The 22,463-nt window shown below is 52.7% G+C and overlaps 1 protein-coding gene across 1 annotated transcript in view; it reads left to right on the top strand.

The window, feature by feature from the left end:
* Positions 1 to 22,463, top strand: part of JPH3 (junctophilin 3) — a 115,295-nt gene that overhangs the window by 43,177 nt on the left and 49,655 nt on the right. Inside the window, 1 exon segment of the mRNA XM_023761103.1 lies at positions 4,737 to 5,514. Within this exon segment, the coding sequence (XP_023616871.1) occupies positions 4,737 to 5,514 (778 nt within the window).

Consider the following 22,463-nt stretch of genomic DNA (forward strand, 5'->3'; position numbering starts at 1 on the left):
CTATCTAGCGCCAAACCATTTTTATCTCCCTGAAAGGAAACCCGTGCTCACTAGCAGTCACTCCCATTCCCCCAGCCCCAGCTACTGCCAGTCTGCTTTCTGCCTCTGGATTTGCCTGTTCAGGACATGAAGCTATGTCCAGGTCCTTTCTCCTTGCTGGTCACCCTTCTCTGGGCCCAGCACATGCCCTGTGTGCACGTTTTGACCCTCCCTAGTGTTAGCTAATCCACCCAGGGGCCTCCAGAGGCACGGGATTTCAGGAATAAGTCGCTGAGTGGTTGCCTTCCTTTCACTGACATGGAACCTTTGGTTTGTCCTGGCCACCCAGCTCCTCAAGGACATAGTTGGGCCACTTGTGCAGGGCCAGGGTGACATGGCATGGGAGCTCAGGGAGAGTGGGAGGGACCCTGCTCCGCCTGCTCTGTCACTCAATGTTTGCCCTTGGTCTTTTGTTAGACACCCTCTGTGTGTTTGCATCTGGGGGAACAGTAACAAAGGCATCCAGCTCGTAGGGTTGACAGAGAAGTGAGGTGCTGTTTACCCCTTAAGGTTTTGATGACGATGATTAATAATTGTTAACTGTTAATGACCAGCCAGCACTTTATGTCGATTACCTCATTTGGTCTACACAACCGCCTTCCCCATTTTACAGATGAGGAAGCTGAGGCACAGAGAAGTTAAAGCACTTTCCAAGGTCACAGATCCAAAAAGTGGATTCGGGGTTCCAACCCTGCTCCTAACTCCCCCACGAGCCCCTGCGCCCCATGGCCTCCAGCAGGCCATACATGAGGCTCCTGTGAGCGCCTGCACTTCTTTTTTATTTATTTATTTTTAAATATATTTTATTGATTTTTTACAGAGAGGAAGGAAGGAGAGGGATAGAGAGTTAGAAACATCGAGAGAGAAACATCAATCAGCTGCCTCCTGCACACTCCCTACTGGGGATGTGCCCACAACCAAGGTACATGCCCTTGACCGGAATCGAACCTGGGACCCTTCAGTCCGCAGGCCGATGCTCTATCCACTGAGCCAAACTGGTTAGGGCGGCACTTCTTTTTTTAAATTGTGGCAAAATATACACAACATGAAGTCTACCATTTTCACCATTTTCAAGTGTACAGTTCAGTGGCATTGAGCACATACACATTGTTGTGCAACCGTCACCACCACCATCTCCAGAACGTTCCCATCTTCCCAAACTGAAATTCTGTCCCCACTAAACACCCCCCCCACACACACACACCCCAAGTTCCTGGCATGACCCTTCTACTTCCGTCTATGAATCTGACTCCCCTAGGGCCTCGTGTAAATGGGTTCATGGAGTATTTGTCGTTTTGTGACTGGCTTATCTCCCAGCATAATGTCCTCAGGTCCGTCCCTGCTGTAGCCTGTGTCAGGTTCCTTCTTTCTAAGGCTGAGTCATACTCCACTGTATGGACCCACCTTTATTTGTCCATCATGCCTTTGCTCTCTAACTTTCACTCCATCCTTATCTCCAAGTCCAGCCTCCTTTGAGGGGAAGCAGTGGTGTGGGGGCAGGGTGGTTGGTCGCCTTCCTTTGCAGGGGATCCTCGGTTTGGGAGGGGCTGCCATCCTTAGCACCCAAGAGTCGTCTTGGGAGGTTCCAGTGGGGTGGCCATAGGGTGGCCATATTCAGCAAAATAACCTATGGGCTGCTAGTTAAATTTGAATTTCAGATCATGGGCCTGATCTCATAGATATGACCCATGCAGTGTGCCCTAGAAAAGTGTGTGTTGTGCATGTGAAATGCAGGTTTAACTGGGCGTCCTGCGTTTTATCTGGCAGCCCCACCCCCAGCTCACAAGTAGAAGGGGCAGTAAGGCAGGAATGAGCTTGGGAGGTGAGAGTCCTTGCAATGGCAGCCCGTTGCCAGCTTGAGGGGCTGCGGAAAGGCCACTGTCCAGGCAGCAGTCTGGCCTTGTTACGGGCCACTCCCCACAGGCCACCTCACGCCCAGGCAGGGGAGAAGCCACCGGGTCGCAGAGCCTTCCTTGTAACCCCGACCGAGGCAAGCCTTGGCGTCTCCGCCCAGCACGGCCACGCTGGGATGCTGAGTGACACAGTCAGCCACTGCCTTTGCCTGGCCCTCCCAACTGTCTGCTGCTGGCAGCCAGTTGGCTGATCCTGGAGAGGTGGTGCAGTGGGTGCTGTGGGCATGGAGGCGCACTGCCTCCTTGGGGAGAAGGTGCGCTCTGCCCAGCACGGGCCATGCCGCCTGAGGGGGAGGAGGGCAGAGGGTGCCCCGAGTCAGGGGCAGCTTCCAGTGTTGATGGCAGTGGGCCTAATCCCTACCTTAGCTGCCTCACCCTGTGCCCCAACCCCACCTTTGGGGGTCCAGAAGTCCAACCCCCTCACCTCAGGGTGGGATGAATTCTGTTCAGCCCCCCACGCCATCAGGCTGAGGGGGGTGTCCAGCTAAGACCATCCCCCCTGCCCTCCCTCCCTCCTGTGCCCCCTCCGCCTACAAATCGTGTGCACAAGGATGTGGTCTCAGGCTCTGCTCCTAGAAAACACCTGGGGCGGGGTCACCTGAAATGGACAGGCTGCTCCTGCTGGAGCAGAGGGCTCGGGCTCCTGGGGCCTTGGCCCATTCTGGGCTATTTGCACATCCTCCTCCGAGGGCTGGGTTTGTGTCGTGTGAAGAATGAGGTGTCTAGAACGCAAGGCCCATTCCCCCTGGGGAGCTTGTAATCCGGTTGAGCAGGGAAGATGCAGTCAGCAAACGCAGAAGAACCCAGGCCCTCTCCTGAGTCCCCCGTGGAGTGCTGGATGCAGGCCCGATGCTGCGGCTGCTCGGCGGGGAGCACTGTGGGCTGGAGTGGTCACCGAGCTGTTATTGAGAAGGGGTGCAAGCTGGGCTGGGCTGGGTGTGATTTGAATGGCCGGGGTGGGGACTTTGAGTAAGGACAGGCTGTGTGGACGAGGTCTCAGAGACAGAGAAGCCCATGTGTGGTCAGGACCAGTTCTGACTTGGGGGTGATGGCCGTGGAGTGGTGACAAATCAGTGACGGATCATTTGGGACCACGTGTTCGGATCCCACACTTGGTTTGGATTTTACCTCCAATGCAGGACAGGTACATAAAGGAGGTGGCCTAGGTGGGAGATAGCAGGAGGTAGAGGGGAGTGGGGCAAACTGGATGGGGTGTGCCTATCTAGATGGGGCAACTGCTGCTGCACTCAAGTCCATTTTACTGTCTGGAAGTGAAGACCCAGGGTGGCTAGATCTTGTACTTTTTAGGAGAAACAAGAGATCTGAACTTTCATGTGAAATCTCTTTAATTTGGAATGTTGGCAGTCAATTCTAGTTTTTTATAAAAATGCTGTATGGGACAAATGAAGCCTGTATATTGGCAAGTTTTAGTCTCTGAGCCTCTGATTTGCAGTCTCTAAGCCTCTGCTATAGTAAGTTAGAAGAGTAATGGGACAAGAACCCTCCCCCTCTCCCCCCCCCCCCGCATTCTCACCCAAAGCCCTTACCAGGTAGGTAGAATGTCCTGCTGAGTCATTTAATTCTCACAACGACCCATAATATGAGGAATTTTAGACTCCTGTTATAGATAAGGAAACGGGGGGTCAGAGAGGTCCAGAAACTCGCCTAAAGTCACACAGCCGTATGTAGAACAAGAATACAAGCTCAGTTTTCCTGATTTTTTTCTTTTTCTTTTATTATGGTAAGATACAGATAACAAAAAACATGCCATTTTAATCACAGTTCAGTGGCATTAATTACATTCACAGTGTTATGCAACCATCACCTCTAGTTTCAAAACTTTTACATCACCTCAAACAGAAACTCTGTTTCCATTAAACAACTCCCCATTTCTCTCTCCCACCAGCCCCTGGCAATTTCCATTCTGTTTTCTGTTTTTATGAATCTAACTATTCTAAATGCTTCATGTAAATATAATAGTACAGTTTTTGGCCTTTTGTAACTGGCTTATTTCACTCAGCATAATGTCTTCAAGGTTCATCCATGTGATAGCATGGGCCAGAATTTTCCCTTTTTAGGGCTGAATAATATTCCACGTATGGCTAGATGGCACTTTGTTAATTCACTCATGCTTCAATGGACACTTGGGTTGTTTCCACCTGTTGGCTGTTGTGAATAGTGCTGCTGTGAATGTGACAAAGATCTCTTCAAGTCCCTCCTTTTGATTCTTTTGGGGATATCAGGCCTGCCAATTTCAAGCCGTAAGGTCTTGAAGCACTAAAGTCCCCGTGCAGTTCAAGGTGTCCCCACCGAGTGCTCTTCCGAACTCCTCTTGGAAACCTCTGGCCGTGGGGAAGTGAGCTTCGTCAGCACTGTTTGCAGCCCAGGTCTGTGTCCCTGAAGCTGCCGTCACCAGGATGTGCCTCTGCTTTCTTCTTCACTGTGTCCCTGCGGTCTTTTCTGAGGGGCCCTTCGGCCCAGGTCTAGGTGGAGCGCTCCAGTTTACTCTTGACTCTGTGCTCCTGACTGTGTATCACAGACTCCTGGCCTCCCTCCTCCCTCCCCAACTTCTAAGGGAGAGAACAAAATGCAACTGTGGGAAGCAGGATAGAAGGGTCTTTAAAAATAACCATAAGTGATATAAGTTGTAAAAATGCACCACAGTCTGTAAACCTCACTGAGTTGTCCCAAGATAGGAGGACCATCAGATCTCTGTCCACCATGTAAGGTGCCCGTCCTCCATCACTGTCTTGGGAGCTCACCCTTTCTCCTTTGTCTCCACAGGGACCTACCAGGGCCAGTGGGTCGGTGGCATGCGCCAAGGCTATGGTGTGCGGCAGAGTGTCCCCTACGGCATGGCGGCCGTCATCCGCTCGCCCCTGAGGACGTCCATCAACTCTCTGCGCAGTGAGCACACCAATGGCGCCGCGCTGCACCCGGACGCCTCCCCAGCGGTGGCCGGCTCCCCAGCCGTGTCCCGAGGGGGCTTCGTGCTCGTGGCCCACAGCGACTCTGAGATCCTCAAGAGCAAGAAGAAGGGGCTGTTCCGGCGCTCGCTGCTGAGCGGGCTGAAGCTGCGCAAGTCCGAGTCCAAGAGCAGCCTGGCCAGCCAGCGCAGCAAGCAGAGCTCGTTCCGCAGCGAGGCGGGCATGAGCACCGTCAGCTCCACGGCCAGCGACATCCACTCCACCATCAGCCTGGGCGAGGGCGAGGCCGAGCTGTCGGTCATCGAGGACGACATCGACGCCACCACCACCGAGACCTACGTGGGCGAATGGAAGAATGACAAGCGGGCAGGCTTCGGCGTGAGCCAGCGCTCTGACGGGCTCAAGTACGAGGGCGAGTGGGCCAGCAACCGGCGGCACGGCTACGGCTGCATGACCTTCCCCGACGGCACCAAAGAGGAGGGCAAGTACAAGCAGAACATCCTCGTGAGCGGCAAGCGCAAGAACCTCATCCCGCTGCGTGCCAGCAAGATCCGGGAGAAGGTGGACCGGGCTGTGGAAGCGGCTGAGCGGGCTGCCACCATTGCCAAGCAGAAGGCGGAGATTGCAGCCTCCAGGTAGGAGGGTGAGGGGGTGGCATGGGCAGCAGGGTCGTTCTGAGTTGTCAGCTGGGCCTGGTCTGACCAATCATGCTGCCCGGTTAGAAGCCTACACTGACGTTTCTCAAACTATGCCCCTGGGAACCCTGGGGTTCCTCAGAGGTTCTCAGAGGTGAGGCAAGGAAATGGTTGATCTGAGAGGTTCTCGGTCATATTGCCCCTCCTTAAATAGAGCAGTATCTCTTTGGTCTATTTTATATGCTGGTGTTTAATGTAAAATGTTGATGGATAAAGAAGGTGGGCCATTCTGCTGGTAAGATGCATAGGATGGTGCCGGCTAAGAGAAAGGTGCAATGCCACCGTGGCCGCGTTCCCAGCTGGGTTTGGAGTGCCCAGCATTGCTGGGACGTGGGAGGAGGGTGAAAGCTGCCCTGGCCATCTGGCCTCCAGCCCAGATTGTCCCTGGGCCCTGGGAGACAGCACCAACTGGACAGATCAGCTGTAGGCGCCAGGCGAGACTTGGTGCTGCGGGCCAGCAGCTGTTCTGAATGGGGTGCAGGACTTTGAGTTTGGGGTCGGCAGGGCTGCTGGACCCTAAGCAGAAGGTCTGGAGTTGATGTGGCTGGGCACCATGTTGGATTTTGAGGTGTCTTTGGTATTAGTGCAGGGGTGGGGGCTTCAGTGCTGGAAGAGTGGGTGCCCAGGGAGGGTCTCCTTGGGAGCTGCAGAGGTAAGCGTGTAAGCCCAGGTGTGGTCCCGGTGAGGCTGTGGGAGGCTGTGGGCAGCAGGAACATGGCAGGTGCCTGCCGCAGGTTGAAGGAAGCTGCCCTGTTGAAACCCAAGGCCCCAGGTTGCCACACTCCTGGCTTCTAAAGGAACAATCCCTGACGGAGTTAGCCAGGAGCTTTCACCATCTATTTGTTTTCCTGGGTCAGGGCAGGGCCCTCGGGTGCCCTGAGAGTCCTGGGCGTTGGGACAAGGGCCTGGGGGCTGCTTTCGGTCCCTCAGGGTGCCCAGACAGGCTTCTCGGAGCAGCGTCTTTCTGGATGATTCTGTATTCCCAGCCAGGGACAGCCTAGAGTTACTCCAGGAAAGTTCCTGGCTCAGGATGCTCAGACCTTCCCAACCTCATCACTTAATTAAAATTTTAGCTCATTTGGTTGTGGTTTTCAGGGACCTTTGATCCACAGTGGAAGAACAAAAATGTGGTTGGCAGGATATCTGCCACTCACAGCATCTGAGGCTTCAGAGGGAAATGAAATCCATTCCAAAAGGCCGAAAGGAAAATGGCATTACTCCCTGAACACCGAGGCCAGAATTGCTCTGCGCACCCCTCTACTCCCCCAGACATGTTCAGGCAGCAGAAATAAATAGGAGCCGCATTTATGACGACTCACCTGGTATTTTAGGATCAGATTAGGTTCAGTTGTTATTTTTTCCATTGTAAGGGTAATACTTGCCCCATATAGGAAAATTGGAAAATAGAATGGAAAAGGAGAAAAACGACATCAGGTCTGGTCTGCTATGTCACTAGAGACTCTTGTTAGCATTTTGCCCTATTTCTTTCCTTTCGGTGTTTATCTTTTTGTATTATGTTTTGCTGACCTCAGTGGACAAGAAGCAGTTGCAGGGCAGGCCCCAGCATCGTCAAAGATTTGGGGTGCTCGTGACCGCTCCCGTCTGGCTGCAGGTTAGTTCGAGGCCAAGGGCCTGGGAGGCAGGAACGCAGCATTCAGTGGACACGGAACTGGTTTAATTTTAGCGTCTGATGACCAGGCAAACGTCTTAGGACTGAGGAGTTTTCTGACAAATCCCCAAGAAATGGGGGGTGCTGGTTCCATTAAGGAAACGAGGTGGTGGTGTGGGCAGAGCTCAGAGCCAGCACACGCAGGGAGCTCCACCCCGGCAGGTTTCAGTGTTTCTGAGCCTTAGTTTCCTCGTCTGTGAAATAGGAGTAATGCTGCCTGCCTGCCTGCCTGCCGTGAAGCCCTGGGAACTGAAGTGAGGACAGCTTCGTCCTGGGCTGGGGCCGCCCGCTCCCCCGGGGAGGGAAGAGTGTGGGTTTCATGAGGGCTGATCGATGAGCAGCAGGATCCAGGAGAGGGCCAGGGTGCTGGGCCAGGAGGGCAAGGGGGGGTACAAAGAAGTTGGGGCAGCTCAGGACCGTGGGGCATTGGCCGCCAGCCTTGGTGCTCCCACGTTGCCTGGGGAGGCCTCTGCCGGTGTGTTCTTGATGTGGGGAGGACTGAGCGAGGGAGGGGAGAGGATTAAGTCTGGTCAAGGTGTGACTAGTGCCTGGGCAGGTGGTTGGGGAAGAGTAAAGTGGGTTCCTGGTTGCATGTATCTCTACATTTGGGGCTTTGGAGCCCCACCCCATTCTGAGAACCAGCCTGGCTGACTGAAGTGTCCCACTCTGTACACACAGATTTACACACCCCACACAAACGCGCTCACGCACTCATAACACACTCACACCACTCACATCCATTCATATCCACACAATTCAGACACGCACATGCACATTCAGACACACACAGGCATGGGCACTGAGGGAGGGCTGATGCAGAGCCGGGACCTGTGCAGTGCTGGGGGGGGGGGCGGGACGCAGCCCCCTTGTCCCCTCCATCTCCTCCTAAGTGGGTCTCCCAGATCATGGGAACAGAGTCGCAGAGTCTGGCATTTAAAACCTGTCTGAGAGGGGGGCCAACCTCAGGTGGTGTCTGGAGCCGTCAAAGCAGTGTCCAGCCTGGGCCATCGCTGCTGAGTTACCTGGGGAAGAGGCTTGCCCTCTCTGCATGATTTCCCATCGAAGGACGGGAGGAGCAACGCACACAGCCCTCAGCTTGTGTGGGGCCCGGTGTGCTCGTCTGACCCCCTGACCCTCTCCTGAGCCATGCCAAGCCCTCCCCCCTCCAGCTCCCGGCTTTGCAGGGAAGTGGGCATGTCTGCACATCTACACGTGTGACCTTGTCGTGCTGGCTCCTGGTGCCCAGGGTTGCTCCTTGGAGGCCGGAAGTGGCAAGGTCCTTGGTTACCACGATGGGCATCTGAGCCTCGTTCCAGGCTGTGGGTGGAGCTTCTTGTCCTGTATTTTTTCAATGGGCTTAGATTTGGAAAAAAGGAGGGAACAGGCTGCGTCCTTAAGAACAAAGCAGCAGGTGGACGGCAGGGTCAGTGCCCCCCAGACCCCAAGGCCCACCCTCCAGTGGAGGGTGAAAGTGGCACGGCGGCCCCAGGGGGCTGCGGAGTGGCTGGCCCCGGGTGGACTCCGGTCACTGTCACAGCCAAAGAAAGAGACCGCCAGGCAACAAGGGAGCTATGGCCGGCTGGGCGTGGGTTACTGAGCTGAATCAGAAACACGGGTTGGTGTGTCCTCCTCAGAGCGCCGGGGGCAGCTGCTGCTAGGAGGGGGACACAGGCTTCCTTGTTAGATGGGGGTCTCACCGAGTTTGAGTTCTGAGAGGTGGTCCCATTCTCTGCATTTCAGAGAGGCCCACAGTGGCTAAGGGCCGGGGACTGGCCGCACAGCTAAGGGGGAGCTGGGCTTCCTCCGGGACAGGGTCTGCAGCAGGTTCCCAGGCCCTCGCCGCCCCTGCCGCTTGTGTGCTGAACTGCCTGTGGTGCTCAGACACATGCTGGCCGCCCTGAGATGCTGAGCTCCCGGGCTGCAGAGCCCTTCACATCTCTAGGAGATTCTCAGGTGAGCTCAGCACCCTCGGAAGGTGTGTAAGATGCAAATGGCTGGGCCCTACCTCCAGAGCTTCTGATTCGGCAGGTGGGTGCCTAAGAACCTGCATTCCTGAGGAGCCCCCAGGATGCTGCCCCGAGAACCATCGCTCTCCTCTCTCACAGGAGGCCACAGCGGAGAGGAGACGCCCACAGAAGTGCCTGCGACGAGGCAGAAGGTGGAGGGTGCCCTGACAGGGTCTTCAGTGTGAGGCGAGGGTGAGGGACAGGAGAGCCAGGCGGGTTGATTGGATGAGTTGAGATCAGAGCAGAAGGCGCCGCCGTCCTTCACCTGTGACTTCCTCCTGTAGGGTCCTCTTCCCCAAATTGTGAACCCCCATCAGAGGCGGGCTGTGTTGTACTCCATTCTTCCCTGCCACCTAGTCAAGTGGGAAACTCAGGGGCACTCTCAACTAACTGCTGTAAGCGCCTGTATTCGGATGGACCACAGATAAAGACCTCTCTTGCCTTCATACACTCGGGACACTTTTATGAAGTATCTTCTACCTAAATAGCAAATATGTCACCTTTGCACCTGCTGCTTCTCACCCTTTGCCTCGCCCATGGCAGACATAACTAGTCAATCACAGTGCTCCTAGCTGCTGGCCTGGAAGATGAAACCTAATGGCCATCACCTGTTGCTCAGCAGAGGTCCTGGTCTAGCCTGTGGTCTGGTTGGGAATCAAAATCTAAACTAGAGATGAAAGAGGCATAGAGAACCCCTAGTGCAGAGGTTGTCACACTTGACCTTTTAGTCACAGAGCCCTTTGTCATGCAAACCCTTACAGCTCCCCAAGGTATAAAGAAGATGAAGGTGCTGTTCAGAGTCAAGCTGGGGGCCAGTCAGGGCAGACTGTGGCCTGTTTGCCTCTCCTTCCTACCTCTGTGTGGTGGCCCCAGGACATTCAGCAGTGTCCTGGGTTGAAGGTTCATGCTTGAGCAGGTGTCTGACACTGCACCCAGTGCCGAGGGAGAGAGTGCTGGGATCGGCTAGCTATGCTAGCTATATCTGCCCCCAGCCGGGCAGGGAGGGTTCTGGCTGCTGTTAAACCCATGACCTCCTGGACCCTACAGACCCCGGGAGAGTTACATGGGAACCTGGTGGTGTTCCTTTTGCTGGGACCCCTCTCTCTGCCTCCTCTGTGATTTATCTCAAACGTTACTGTGAGGAGATGTCGGAGGGTTTTACAAAGTGGTGAAGAGCTGAGAGGAGGAGGTGTTGAACTCCCCAGGCCAGGGATTCACTGTTGAGTCACTGGAGCCTGGGACTGTGTGTGGCTTAACAGCATAGCGTCTGTGTAATAGTTTGGAATGAATGAATGTATAACTGCTTCGGCCCCACTCTCATTGTCAAGGACAGAGGCTACTTCCTTTGGTTCTGGGGACACGGAGGTATGGCAGTGGCTGTGGCCACCTTAGGGCACGGGATGACTGGGTCAAGCTCATAGGGAGCAGGGGTTGCCACAGCTGAGTGATCACTCATTTCCATGGGATCCCGCTTGCCCCTTAGTGCCCAGATTCTCGAGGGTGCGAGGTGGACCCTCCTGGGTCCAGCAAGGCAGCATCTTCTGGCAAAGTTCATGGGAGAGAGAACTGTGTGCTCCTGAGGTTTAGGTGAGTGTCGCGGTGCCTGGGCCCCGACATCCCACAGAGGTGGTCCAAGTCTGATGCATCGGCTTGCTCTGTGGCCATGGCAGGTCACCGACTCCGCAGAGGGGTCCCGTGTGGTGGGGATCACACCAGATGGTGTGTGTGTGTGTGTGTGTGTGTGTGTGTGTGTGTGTAGCACAGCACCCAGGCATGGGGGTGTCCATGAAGGTGAGGATGAGAACTCACTGTGTGCAACACTCCTCCTTCCCCCCCAGAGATCCCTGCAGGGGACCAGGTTGGCTTCTGAACTTGCTCTTTGGGTTGTGTGGCTGGAGTGGTGGGGGACAGATCTCCAGAACACACTGGGCAGGATGATGCTCCAAACCCTCTGCATCTCTGCCCCCCACTTCTTGGCCTGGCTTCCCTCTGGCGCTCAACCCGCAGCCTAGAGCTTGGAGCCAGCTCTGCTTCCTGGGAGTGACCGTTCGCTGTGCTTAGGGGTGAGGAGGAGGCGGACAGGGACGGCTGTGCTTTTCGAGGAGCTCTTGTTCCCCTGGGAGCAGCGCGGATGAACATGGGTGTGTGGGCAAGAGGTAGGGCTGGGCTGAGAGGCCCGGGGCGCAGAGGGCATCTGTCTGTCCTGGTGGAGGCGGGAGCCTTCCCGGAGCTGGTTGGCCGGATGAGGACACCTGCTCCTGTGCATTGAGGTCGCCATGGCAGTTGACAGGGCTGTAGCAACAGGCCCGCGTGCCGGCTGTCAGCTGACGCCTTGTCTTGTGATGCTTTGCTGAGTGAGCAGAATCGCAGGCAGGTGGAGCCGGGAGGGACCTTGATAGGCATTTAGATGGGAAATGACAAATTCTTGGCATGTTGGCAGCCATTCCTCCCTCCTGCAACCATGGCAGACATGGCTAATTGATCGTTGCACTCAGAACCCTCACGCTGGGCAGGCAGGCCCTCTGAAGGATGGGGACCACCTCTGACCAGGAAAGTGGGCTCAGTGGGTGTTACGACCTAGAGCTACGCCCCTGTATTAGAGGGCAGTGCCGGGCCTCAGAGCCAGGACTAGACCTGGGGACTGCCTTCTGCCCTGCTCCATCTCTCAGCCCCTTCAGACCTGGGCTAAATTCAGGGACCCCCTAGTCGTAAATATGGGGGTGTTGGCGGACTCCTTTGGAATGTTCTCCAAATACAGCGTTGCTGCTGGAATGGGGAAGATTTGGTGTAGACGCCTCAGGCGTGCCCTGTTCAGGGAGGGTCTTCTTGTAAAATCTTAACCAAACAGATTGGGATGAAGTAACTGCGTCGCACCAGGACCTGCTCATCTCCTTACAGGTGTGGATGAAAGGGGCCACATGCTGACCTGACAAACTCAGGGGAGGCCTGCGTGGCGGCCTTGCAAACTCAGAGACCTAAAGTAACCACAAAGGATGGTCTGAAATGAAAACTTTTTAACTAAAAGCAGGTCTGGCAGATAGTCATGTCCTAGGCCGGTATCTTCCCTGACAAAGGTCAACTTTTGCCTTAACTGAGCCTATCTATTGCCTTTTTGCGTCTAGATAATATGTCATTGGAATGTCAAAGTAGTCTTCCTTTTTTCAGACCCCTCAAAGAACAGGCACTGCTCTGTGGAGACCACAAATCCCCCCATTGTTATTGAGTTAATTGTTGATGGTTAACTATCCCGCACCACCTATATAAAAGAAATGTGTCTATCATTTTACTTATTATCCAATCCCAAAGGTTTCCCCACTTTGCTTTCTCCTGCCTCCCCAATCTATCACCAGTGGATTTCATGTAACCCACTTACACCTTCTCCTTTGATTGTAATGTATAAAATAAGATGCAAAACTGTCATTCTCCGGAGCATTATCTCAGTCCATTGATATTTTGCTTCCCGGCAATTGTCGACAGTTTGGCTCAAATAAACTCACAAAATTTCTCTACAGGTTTGAATGTTTCTTATGTTGACACAGGAAATTACAGTCTTTTCAACACATATGCAGATAGGTATGTCATACCTACATGATTTCTTATATGTAATGGAATTGCACTGTCCGTGTTGCTTCATAATTTGTTTTGCTTTTCTCCTCACTCACATCAAGGACATCTTTCCATATCAGCATATCTAGACTCATATGTTTCTCTAATGGCTACGGAATGCCCCCTGTTGGTCCAGCCCTTACTCTATCTATCAGTGCTTTGGATGCGTCCGATCTTTCAGTCTTTCAAATACAGCAGCAGACTCTCCTCGTCCACCCACCTTGCTGCTGGCGTGGGTATGTTTGCACCATGATCTCCCAGAGCAGGCACTGCTGGCTGGGAGGTGGGTGTGTTTAAAGTCTGTGGGGGATGCTGCCACATTGCTTGGGGAGAAGGCCGCACCAGTTTACCTTGGCTGGGATGGAGGCCTGCAGGAGGAGGTGGTGGGTGGGTGGCCTTGACCATGGCTGTGCCCCCGAGGGGTTTCTCCCTGAGGTGGGCTGGTGATAGCCCCCAAAGAGGTCCATGTCCTACGTCCTGGAACCTGTGGCTGTCCCCGTCCATGGCAAAAGGGACTTTGCAGAGTGATTAAATTAAGATTTTTTTAAAAATATATTTTATTGCTTTTTTACAGAGAGGAAGGGAGAGGGATAGAGAGTTAGAAACATCGATGAGAGAGAAACATCGATCAGCTGCCTCCTGCACACTCCCTATTGGGGATGTGCCTGCAACCAAGGTACACGCCCTTGACCGGAATCGAACCTGGGACCCTTGAGTCCACAGGCTGACGCTCTATCCACTGAGCCAAACCAGTTAGGGCTAAATTAAGATTTTGAGATGAGGGGGTTGTGCAGGATTATCTGAGGAGGGGTGGGTCAGTGTAATCACAGGGTTCTTATTAGAGGAAGACAGAAGGGCCAGAGGAGGAAGGAGCTGGAATGACGGAAGTAGAGGTTGGAGTGATGTGGCCACAAGCTAAGAATGCAGGCGGCCTCTAGCAGCTGAGAAACATGAAGAAACAGATTCTCCCCTGGAGCTTCCAGAAAGAAACAACCCTGCCAACACCTTGATCTCAGCCCCAGTAGACTCAGTTGGCCCTCTGACCTCCTGAACTGTAAGATGAGCAATGTGTATTATTTGAAGCCGCTGAGCGTGTGGAGACTTGCAACAGCTCCATAGGAAATCCATGCATTCCCGTTCTGGCTGAAGACAGGGCATACCACCACCGTGTTCCCCTGCCATCCCGCCTAGAATGGGCATGCCCACCCCTTTCCTGCCCCACCCGGTAGCCTGCTTTGCAGCCGTGCCTCCAGATCCTGTGGAATTGGGCCCTCTGTGCAGGGTACATGCAGCTTCCTGCCTCAGGGGGAGGGCCAGCCACATGTCACACGGGTGACAGCCATCTGTTCCAACTCTGCCCTCTGGACATAAAAAACAAACAGGCAAAAAACGGAGAAGGAGAGACTAGGTGGGTGCAAGATCCTGGGAAATGACCAGATGCAGGGCCAGCCGAGGGCTCGGCTGGGGGTGAGAAGCTGCTGTCCCAGGGCTGGGTGTGCCCACAAACCTTGGGTTCCTTCCCAGAGATCCAGGAACTCTTGACCTTGGGCCTGTGTCTAGCATCTCTATGGTGCTTCTCCGGGGCTGGCAGGTGTCGGGGGCTTGGGACTTGAGGAGCCGGCTCCTGCCTCCACCTCCACCATCTCTGGTCCTCGCCCCACTGTGTCTCACCCTTGAGCACGGGGTCGGGGATGCGGGCTGTCAGATGCAATGAGGATCTGGCACTTCACTCTGCCACTTGTTAGACAGAATGCACAGAGCCTCTGACTCACCCACAGGCAGCTTTCCCACTTGGCACTTGGAAGCACCTTGGGTGACGTGAGGCAACAGGGAGCCAGCCCTGTGCTGGCTGCGTCCAGGACAATCCCGGGCCAGGGGTCCTGGGCCCAGAGTAGGCCCAGGGGCTGTGGAGCCTTTAATCTGTCCTTCCCTGAGCTCCCTTCTTCCCAAGAAAAGCTGTTGCCGTTTACAAGGCCCTGGAGGAAGGCCCTGGATATGTCCCCAGATGTGGTGACTGTGGGAATTTTTCCTGTAAGTCTAACCCCAAACCATCCTGTTGCAGCCGGGGCCCATTTCTTCTCCATCCTTGAGAGAAATGGTGAGTGGTTCTCTTGTTCTTGCCTCTCTGGCCTTAGGCCAGGTGCATAAACTCCCTGGGCCTTCGTTTTCAACTCTGTAAAATGGGTTGAAGATAGTGTGTGTCCAACGGGGTTGTTGTGAAGAGTAACGATATCTCAAGGAAAGCTAGGACACCTGGTTGACTTTCCTGTGACATGTTAGGCAGGCAGGGAGACAGGTGTGGAAAGGACTTTCCTGCCTTCGACTCCTTGGCAGTCACCAGGCCTCCGTTTCCCCACCTGAGTGAAACGGCGCCCTCGGTGCCTGGGACAGCCATGTCCACACTGGTCAGATCTGAGAAGTTTGCTTAATTCCATTTAAGTTCATTTCAGTCCAGCTGGGAGCCTGAAGGTGCTGTGGTAGATTTCACCCTTGGTCCTGATTCCTCTTCCCCATGCTGGGCCCACGCCCTTTGCCCTGTGACTTTTCAGCCCCTAACTCGAACCTTGGTTTGGTCAGTGGGATGGGATGTCAGTGATGATGTGCCACTCCCACGCTGAGGCCCTGGGAGGCTTTGTATTCTTGTATGCTGGCCCCTCTTGTGCTTCTGCCAATGTCAGGACAACATGCTTTGGGAGCACCCATTACCCCCCGCCCCCCGCAAACCCCACTCCCACCCCTGCCGTCCCTGAGGATGAGGGGCCCTTGGGATGACTCAGATGCATGAGCAAAAAATAAATGATTATTTTAAGCCACTTACTTTTGTTGGGGGGATTGTTACACAGCACTGTTGTGGAAATAGCTTACTGATACAGCTTACTGGTTCAGTGGGTAGTTCTTGAAGGAAGAAAGGAGTGTCTTCCCCACACACCATGAGCTCCAGCTACACTGGACCATTGTTCCTTTTTGAGACAATGCTGATCATCTCTGTGTGAGTGTCCTGGGGCTGCCATAGCAAAGTGCCATAAACTGGGGGGCCTAAAGCAACAGAAATTTATTCTCTCGCAGTCCTGGAGGCCAGAGGTCCAAAATCAAGGTGTTGGCAGAGCTGCTCCCTCTCGAAGCTTTAGGAAGGGATCCTTCCTGCCTCTTCAATCTCTTGGTGGCTGCAGGTATTCCTTAGCTGGTGGCCACATCACTTCCCTCTCTACCTGTATTTTCACGTGGCCTCCTCCTCTCTGTGTCTCCGTGTCTTCTCTTATAAGAACACATCATTGGATTTAGGGCCCACCCTAATCTAGTATGACCTTATCTTAATTGTCTCTGCAAAGATTTTATTCCTAATAAGGTCACACTCTGAGGTTCCTGGTGGACGTAAATTTGGGGGTCCATTCAAGCCCACTGTGGGGCACATAGCCCCACACCAGGCTGTTCTGGTGGTTGCAAATGCCTTTCTTCCTGTTTCTTCATCTCAACTCTGTAAAGCACAGCTCCTGCCTCTGGAATCAAGCCTGCCCTCCAGAGAGCTTGGATCAGAACTCGCTACTCACCTGGACAGCCCAGGTTTAGCTCAAGCCCCACACCCCTACCCCCAAATTAATTTGGTTCTCAGGTTCTCGAGTGCTCATGCACGGGGCCTCCAACCTTGTGGGCATTGCTCCAGCGTTCCCTGGCTTTTTGTGAGCATGAATTTCCCATGAAAAAGGACCTACACTGGCAGGGATGTATGTGATGGACTTTACAGGTGGTTTGGTGAGATGGAAGGGGCCTTATCTCAGTTACTGAAAGAACCCACCACTGCTTACAGATGTCACTATTCTCACAATGCCCCAGCCACTCCTCCAGGGTGAGGTCCAGGCTTTGTCTGTCGTCAGGTCCCCTCCACCACCATCACCCCAGACTTTGCCCTCGGTGGCCCTTTGCCTCCAAGACCCATTAATGGGCTCTGCCAGGCAGTGGGTCACTCATCCCAGCTCACCCTCTGCCAGCTGCCTCGTGCCCAGGGAAGTCACACCATTGGAGCATTAGAGTTATGGTTCAGCCCTACCAGCTTGGAGGCAGGAGGGAGAAACAGAGGCAGGTCTGAAAGGAACAAGATGGGAAATGGGAACTTCTCACTGCGGAAGCCCCTTGCTGAGCTTGGTTTCCATTGTTTGGAAGATCTGTGTATTTTGTAAAACAGAACCCCTAAATGTATAACCAGAGGTGGTTTTGACCACTTGGGGTTTTCTCCAAACCTGTGTCTGTGTAAAATGTGATTTGTCTCTATTAATCAGGACTCAGTTGCAAGCAACAGAATCACAGCTCAAATTAGGTCAAACGGAAAGGCGTCGTATTGGCTTTCATTCCCGCTGGGTCAGGGTTCAGATCATGTCAGGCCTCTGTCCTCCTCTTCCTCTCTCGGTTCTGCTTTCCTCCCTGTGTTAATTTCATTCGCCAGCAGGTTGTCTGCGTATGTGGTAGGAAAGAACAGCAGGTTTGTTCTCACAGAACACTTACAGCTCTCGATCCTGGAGGCGAGGGAAGCCCGATTCCTCCCAGCACCTGGATAGCACTGGCCTGGAAAGGCTGTGGGCTCCGCTGGAGTCACCTCACTGCCCACGAGGGATGGGATTTTCTGATTGACCAGCTGGGTCATGTACCCACCACAAATGTGAGGGGTGATCAGAGGCAGACACCCTGACTAACACCCAATTAGGACACAGAGTCGGGGAGGGTCAGTCCCTCATGGGGGTGCTGGGCGAACAAACCTCAGAAGGGAGCCGTGTAGGGATTCATTGATGCACGTCTATGAGAAACAATAGAAGTGCCTCCGGTGCTTTGTTTTTATTGAGATGAATTCACATACCATAAAATCACCCTTTTAAAGTGTGCAATTTATTATTTTGGTTTTTTCTAATTTATTTTATTTTTTCCATCACCATCCATCTCCTCTATGCCCTCTTCCACCTCCCCCCACCCCTTCCCAGTCTCTACATTGTTGTTCATGTCCATGCGTTCTCTCTCTATTTTTTCTTTTTTGGTCAATTCTCTCCACTCTCTCCTAACACCCCCCCCCACCCCACCCCCCTGCCATCCACCAGAGCTGTCTGCCTGCTCTCAATCTATGAGTCTGTCTCTATTTTGCTTGGTAGTTCAATTCAGTGGTTTTTAGTATATTCACAGAGTTGTGCAACCATCACCACTATCTACTTTCAGAACATTTTATCTCCTAAAGAAACCTGTTACCCATTAGCAGTCACTCCTCATCACCCTCCCGCCAGGCCCCTGCAACTACAAACCTACATCCTCTGTGAATTGCCTATGCTAGACATTTCATATAAGTGGGATCACACAATATGTGCTCATTTGCGGCTGGCTGTGTTACGTTTTCAAGGTTTACCCATGTTGTGGCATGTGTCAGAGCTTCATCTCTTTTTACGGCTGAGTTGTATTCCATGGAATGGATAGAACACCTTTTCTTTATCCAGCCACCCACTGATGGACATTCGAGTTGTTTCTACTTTTGTCTATTATGAATAATCCTCCTATGAACATTTGTGTACACATTTTTGTGTGGATATGTTTTCCGTTCTCTTGGCTATAAACCTAGGAGTGGAACTGCTACTTTTTGAGGTACTGCCACACTGTTTTCCACATCGGCCACCCTATTTTGTGTTCCTATCAACAGTGAGGGTGGGTTCCAGTCTCTTCACATTCTCACCAACACTTGTTGTTGTCTGACTTTTTTTTTAAATCAATGTTTTAATAATTGATTTTAGAGCCCAACTGGTGTGGCTCAGTGGTTGAGCATTGACTTATGAACCAGGAGGTCAATGCTCAATTCCTAGTCAGGACACGTGCCTGGGTTGCAGGCTCCATCCCCAGTAGGGGGCGTGCAGGAGGCAGCTGATCAATGATTCTCTCTCATCATTTATGTTTCTATCTCTCTCTCCTCCCTTCCTCTCTGAAATCAATAACAATTTTTTAAAAATTGATTTTAGAGAGAGAGGAAAGGAGAGAAAGAGAGAAACATTGATGTGAGAGAGAAGCATCAATCAGTTGCCTCCCCTACATACCCAGACCGGGGATTGAACTCGCAACCTGGGTATGTGCCCTGACTGGGAATTGAACCCACAACCTTTATGGTGTACCGGACAACACTCCAACCAACTGAGCCACCCAGCCAGTCATCTGACTTTTGAATCTAGCCATACTAGTGGCTGTGCAGTGGCGTCTCCTTGTGGTTTTGATTTTCATTTCCCCAATAGCAAGTGATGTTGAGCATCGTGTGTGTGTGCGTGTGTGTGTCTGTGTGTGTGCGTGTGTGTGTCTGTGTGCGTGTGTGTGCATGTGTGTGTGTGCGCGTGTGTGTGTGTGTGCGTGTGCGCGCGCGTGCTTATTGGCCACATGCAACTTCTTTGGAGAACTGTTCACAACTTGGGGTTTTGTGTGTATGTGTGTTTTAATATATTTATTTATTTTATTTCAGAGAGGAAGGGAGAGGGACAGAGATAGAAACATCAATGATGAGAGAGAATCATTGATCGGCTGCCTCCTGCACACCCCTTACTGGGGATTGAGTCCACAACCCGGGCATGTGCCCAACTGGAATCAAACCGAGGACCCTTCAGTCTGCAGGCTGTCACTCTATCCACTGAGCCAAACCAGCTAGGGCTTTTTTTTTTTTTAATCCTCACTCGAGGATATTTTCCCATTGATTTTTAGAGAGAATGGAAGAGGGAAAGACAGAGAGAAATATTGATGTGAGAGAAACACATCGATTGGTTGCCTCCTGCATTCACCCTGACCAGGGCCCAGGCCGAGGAGGAGCCTGCAACTGACGTACATGCCTTTGCCCGGAATCGAACCCGGGACCTTTCAGTCCGCAGGCCGACACTCTATCCACTGAGCCAAACCAGCTAGGGCCACAACTTGGGTTTTTAATAAATATTTGTGTCTTCTTCCCTGTCACCTGCATTTGCTCTACACTGACGACCAGACATCCCTCCTGCCCGAAGGTCCTGGTGAGCTCTCGTTAGAGGAGTTAAAAGAGCCTCCCTGATGTGAGTGCCTCGAGCAAGAGAGACTGAAGCTGCTTGGACCCTGAGCCCTTCCTGGCCTTGGGATGCCACCGAGGCACCTGGGAGGTCAAGAGTGTCAGGGAGGCAAGAGTATGTCTGTCTGTCTCCCATCTCACCTCGGCCTCTCTGGGCCCCACCCCCTCTTCCATTTGAGCTCCCCCCGCGCCCTGCCCCGCATGGTAAATGGATAAGAACACCCCCTCTTGGGGCTGGTGAGAGCACAGTACTTACCATGGGGCCTGGCTGGGGCTGAACAGTGCCCCCAAATTCATATCCACCCCGAACCTCAGGTGTGGCCTGTCTGGAAGTAGGGTCTTTGCAGATTTAGTTTGTTAAGATGAGGTCAGACTGGAGTAGGGCGGACCCTAACCCAGTGACAGGTGTCCTCATAAGAAGGCCACGTGGGGGCTCAGAGACACGTGGAGAGGCAGATGGGAGGGATGTGGCCATAAACCAAGGGGCACCTGGAACCCCCAGGCACTGGAGGAGGCAGGAAGGACCCTCCTCTAGAGCCTCAGGAGGGAGTGTGGCCCTGCCCACACCTGGGTTCCAGACTCCTGGCCTCCAGGACTGTGCGGCTGAAGTTCTCTTGTTCTGACCCACCCATTGCGTGCCAGTTTGTAGCAGTGGCCCCGGGAAACGACGCAGTGCCCAGACACGGGGCCTGTTCCTGTCATGCCCTTCGCTGTTATTGCTCTGTGCTCTTAACCGCGTCTCTGGAGCTGCACGGGGAGTATCAAATCTTCACAGGGACCAGGCCCACACCCACCGCTCCCTGCTGCCTCCGGCAGATGCATCACTTTCTGTTTCGAAAATGGCCTTGAGTAGGAATGTATTCAGGGCAACAAGAAAACTTCAAGCAAAACAAGGCTCCGTTTCCTCTGCTCCCCCTGGTTGCTGGGCCCAGCATGACTGTGCAGGGCTGGCTCTCGGCCCACCAGTCCAGTCCCCTTCCCCCCGGCGCACAGCTGGATGGCGTCTCTGGCCTCCCCGTGTTGAGGTGGCCCTGTGCTCCATGAGAGTGAACTCACCTTCCCCTCTGGGTTCTCGGCTTCACCAAACACATGTGGCGCCTTGGAAGCCAGTGTCGAGTATCAAAGACACCTGGGTCCTGAGTCACCACCTGGAGGAGAGCCACAGCCAATGAGGAACATTCAGTTTTTTTTAATTGTGGTAAAATACACATAACATAAACTTCACCATCTTAACTATTTTTAAGTGTACCGTTCAGTGGTATTAAACACATTCACAACGTTGTGCAACCATCACCACCATCCGTCCACAGAACTTCTGTTTCCCAAACTGAAACTCTGTTCCCATTGAACACTAACTCTGCCTTCCCTCACCAGCCCCTGGCAGCCCTCTGTGAATTTGACTGCGCTAGGAAACTCCAATGAGCGGAATCATACAGTATTTAACTTTTGTGACTGACTTATCTCACTTAGCATATTGTCCTCAAGGTTCGTCCATGGTATGGCAAGTGTCAGTGCTTTATTCCTTGTTTTATAAAGTTTTTTTAATTGATTTTTAGAGAGAATGGAAGGCAGAGGGAGAGAGAGCGATAGAAACATCTATGTGAGGGTGAGACATCCATCAGCTGCCTCTGGCATGCCCCCTACGGGGGATTGAGCCCGAAACCCAGGCATGTGCCCTGACAGGGAATTGAACCTGCAACCTTTTGGTGCACGGGATGATGCCCAACCAACTGAGCCACACCAGCCAGGGCTGCTTCATTCCTTTTTAACATTAGAAAAATCATTGTCTGGAGATACAGCAGTTTGTTTATCCATTCATCCATCGACAAACACTCGGTTTACTTACACCTTTTGGCTATTGTGAATAATGCTGCTGTGAACATGGGCGTGCCATTTACTTTTATTTAACTTTATTTTTACTCTGTATTATGGAAATTTTCAAACATATGCAAAAGTGGAAAGAGCAGTCTAATAATGAACGCCATGGGCCACTCACCTGGCTTGAACCATTAGGAGCTCATGACTCATCTTTTTTTTTACCCTCCCCCACGGTTACTTTTGAAGCACATTTCAGGCATCATACCATTCCATTGATACAGGTAAAAAATAATTTAGAAATAGCCCAGTCGGCGTGGCTCAGTGGCTGAGAATTGACCTGTGAACCAGGCTCAATCCCCAGTAGGGGGCGTACAGGAGGCAGCCAATCAATCATTCTCATCATTGATGTTTCTATCTCTCTCTCCCCCTCTCCCTTCCCATCTGAAAGCAATAAAAATGTATTTTAAAAAATAATTTAGAAATAAAACCATGACTTCGATATCATCTCACCTAAAAAATAACGCAATTCCTAATATCATTAAAAATCCTGCCAGGCTTCTCATTCTGCTGGCTGCCTCATGTTTAATTATTTATTTAAACAGGGTTAACATAAGATCCATATGTTGTCATTGGTTGATGGGTCTCTTAGATCTCTTTTAAGCTCGAGGTTCCCTCCCTGCCTTTTTTCCTTGCAATTTTTAGTTGAGACAACCAGTTTGTTTGTCTTACGGAACTGTCCAGTCTGGGTTTTGCT

This window comes from Myotis lucifugus, unplaced genomic scaffold (genome assembly GCF_000147115.1).
Source record: "Myotis lucifugus unplaced genomic scaffold, Myoluc2.0 scaffold_198, whole genome shotgun sequence".
In the NCBI taxonomy this organism is placed as follows: Eukaryota; Metazoa; Chordata; class Mammalia; order Chiroptera; family Vespertilionidae; genus Myotis; species Myotis lucifugus.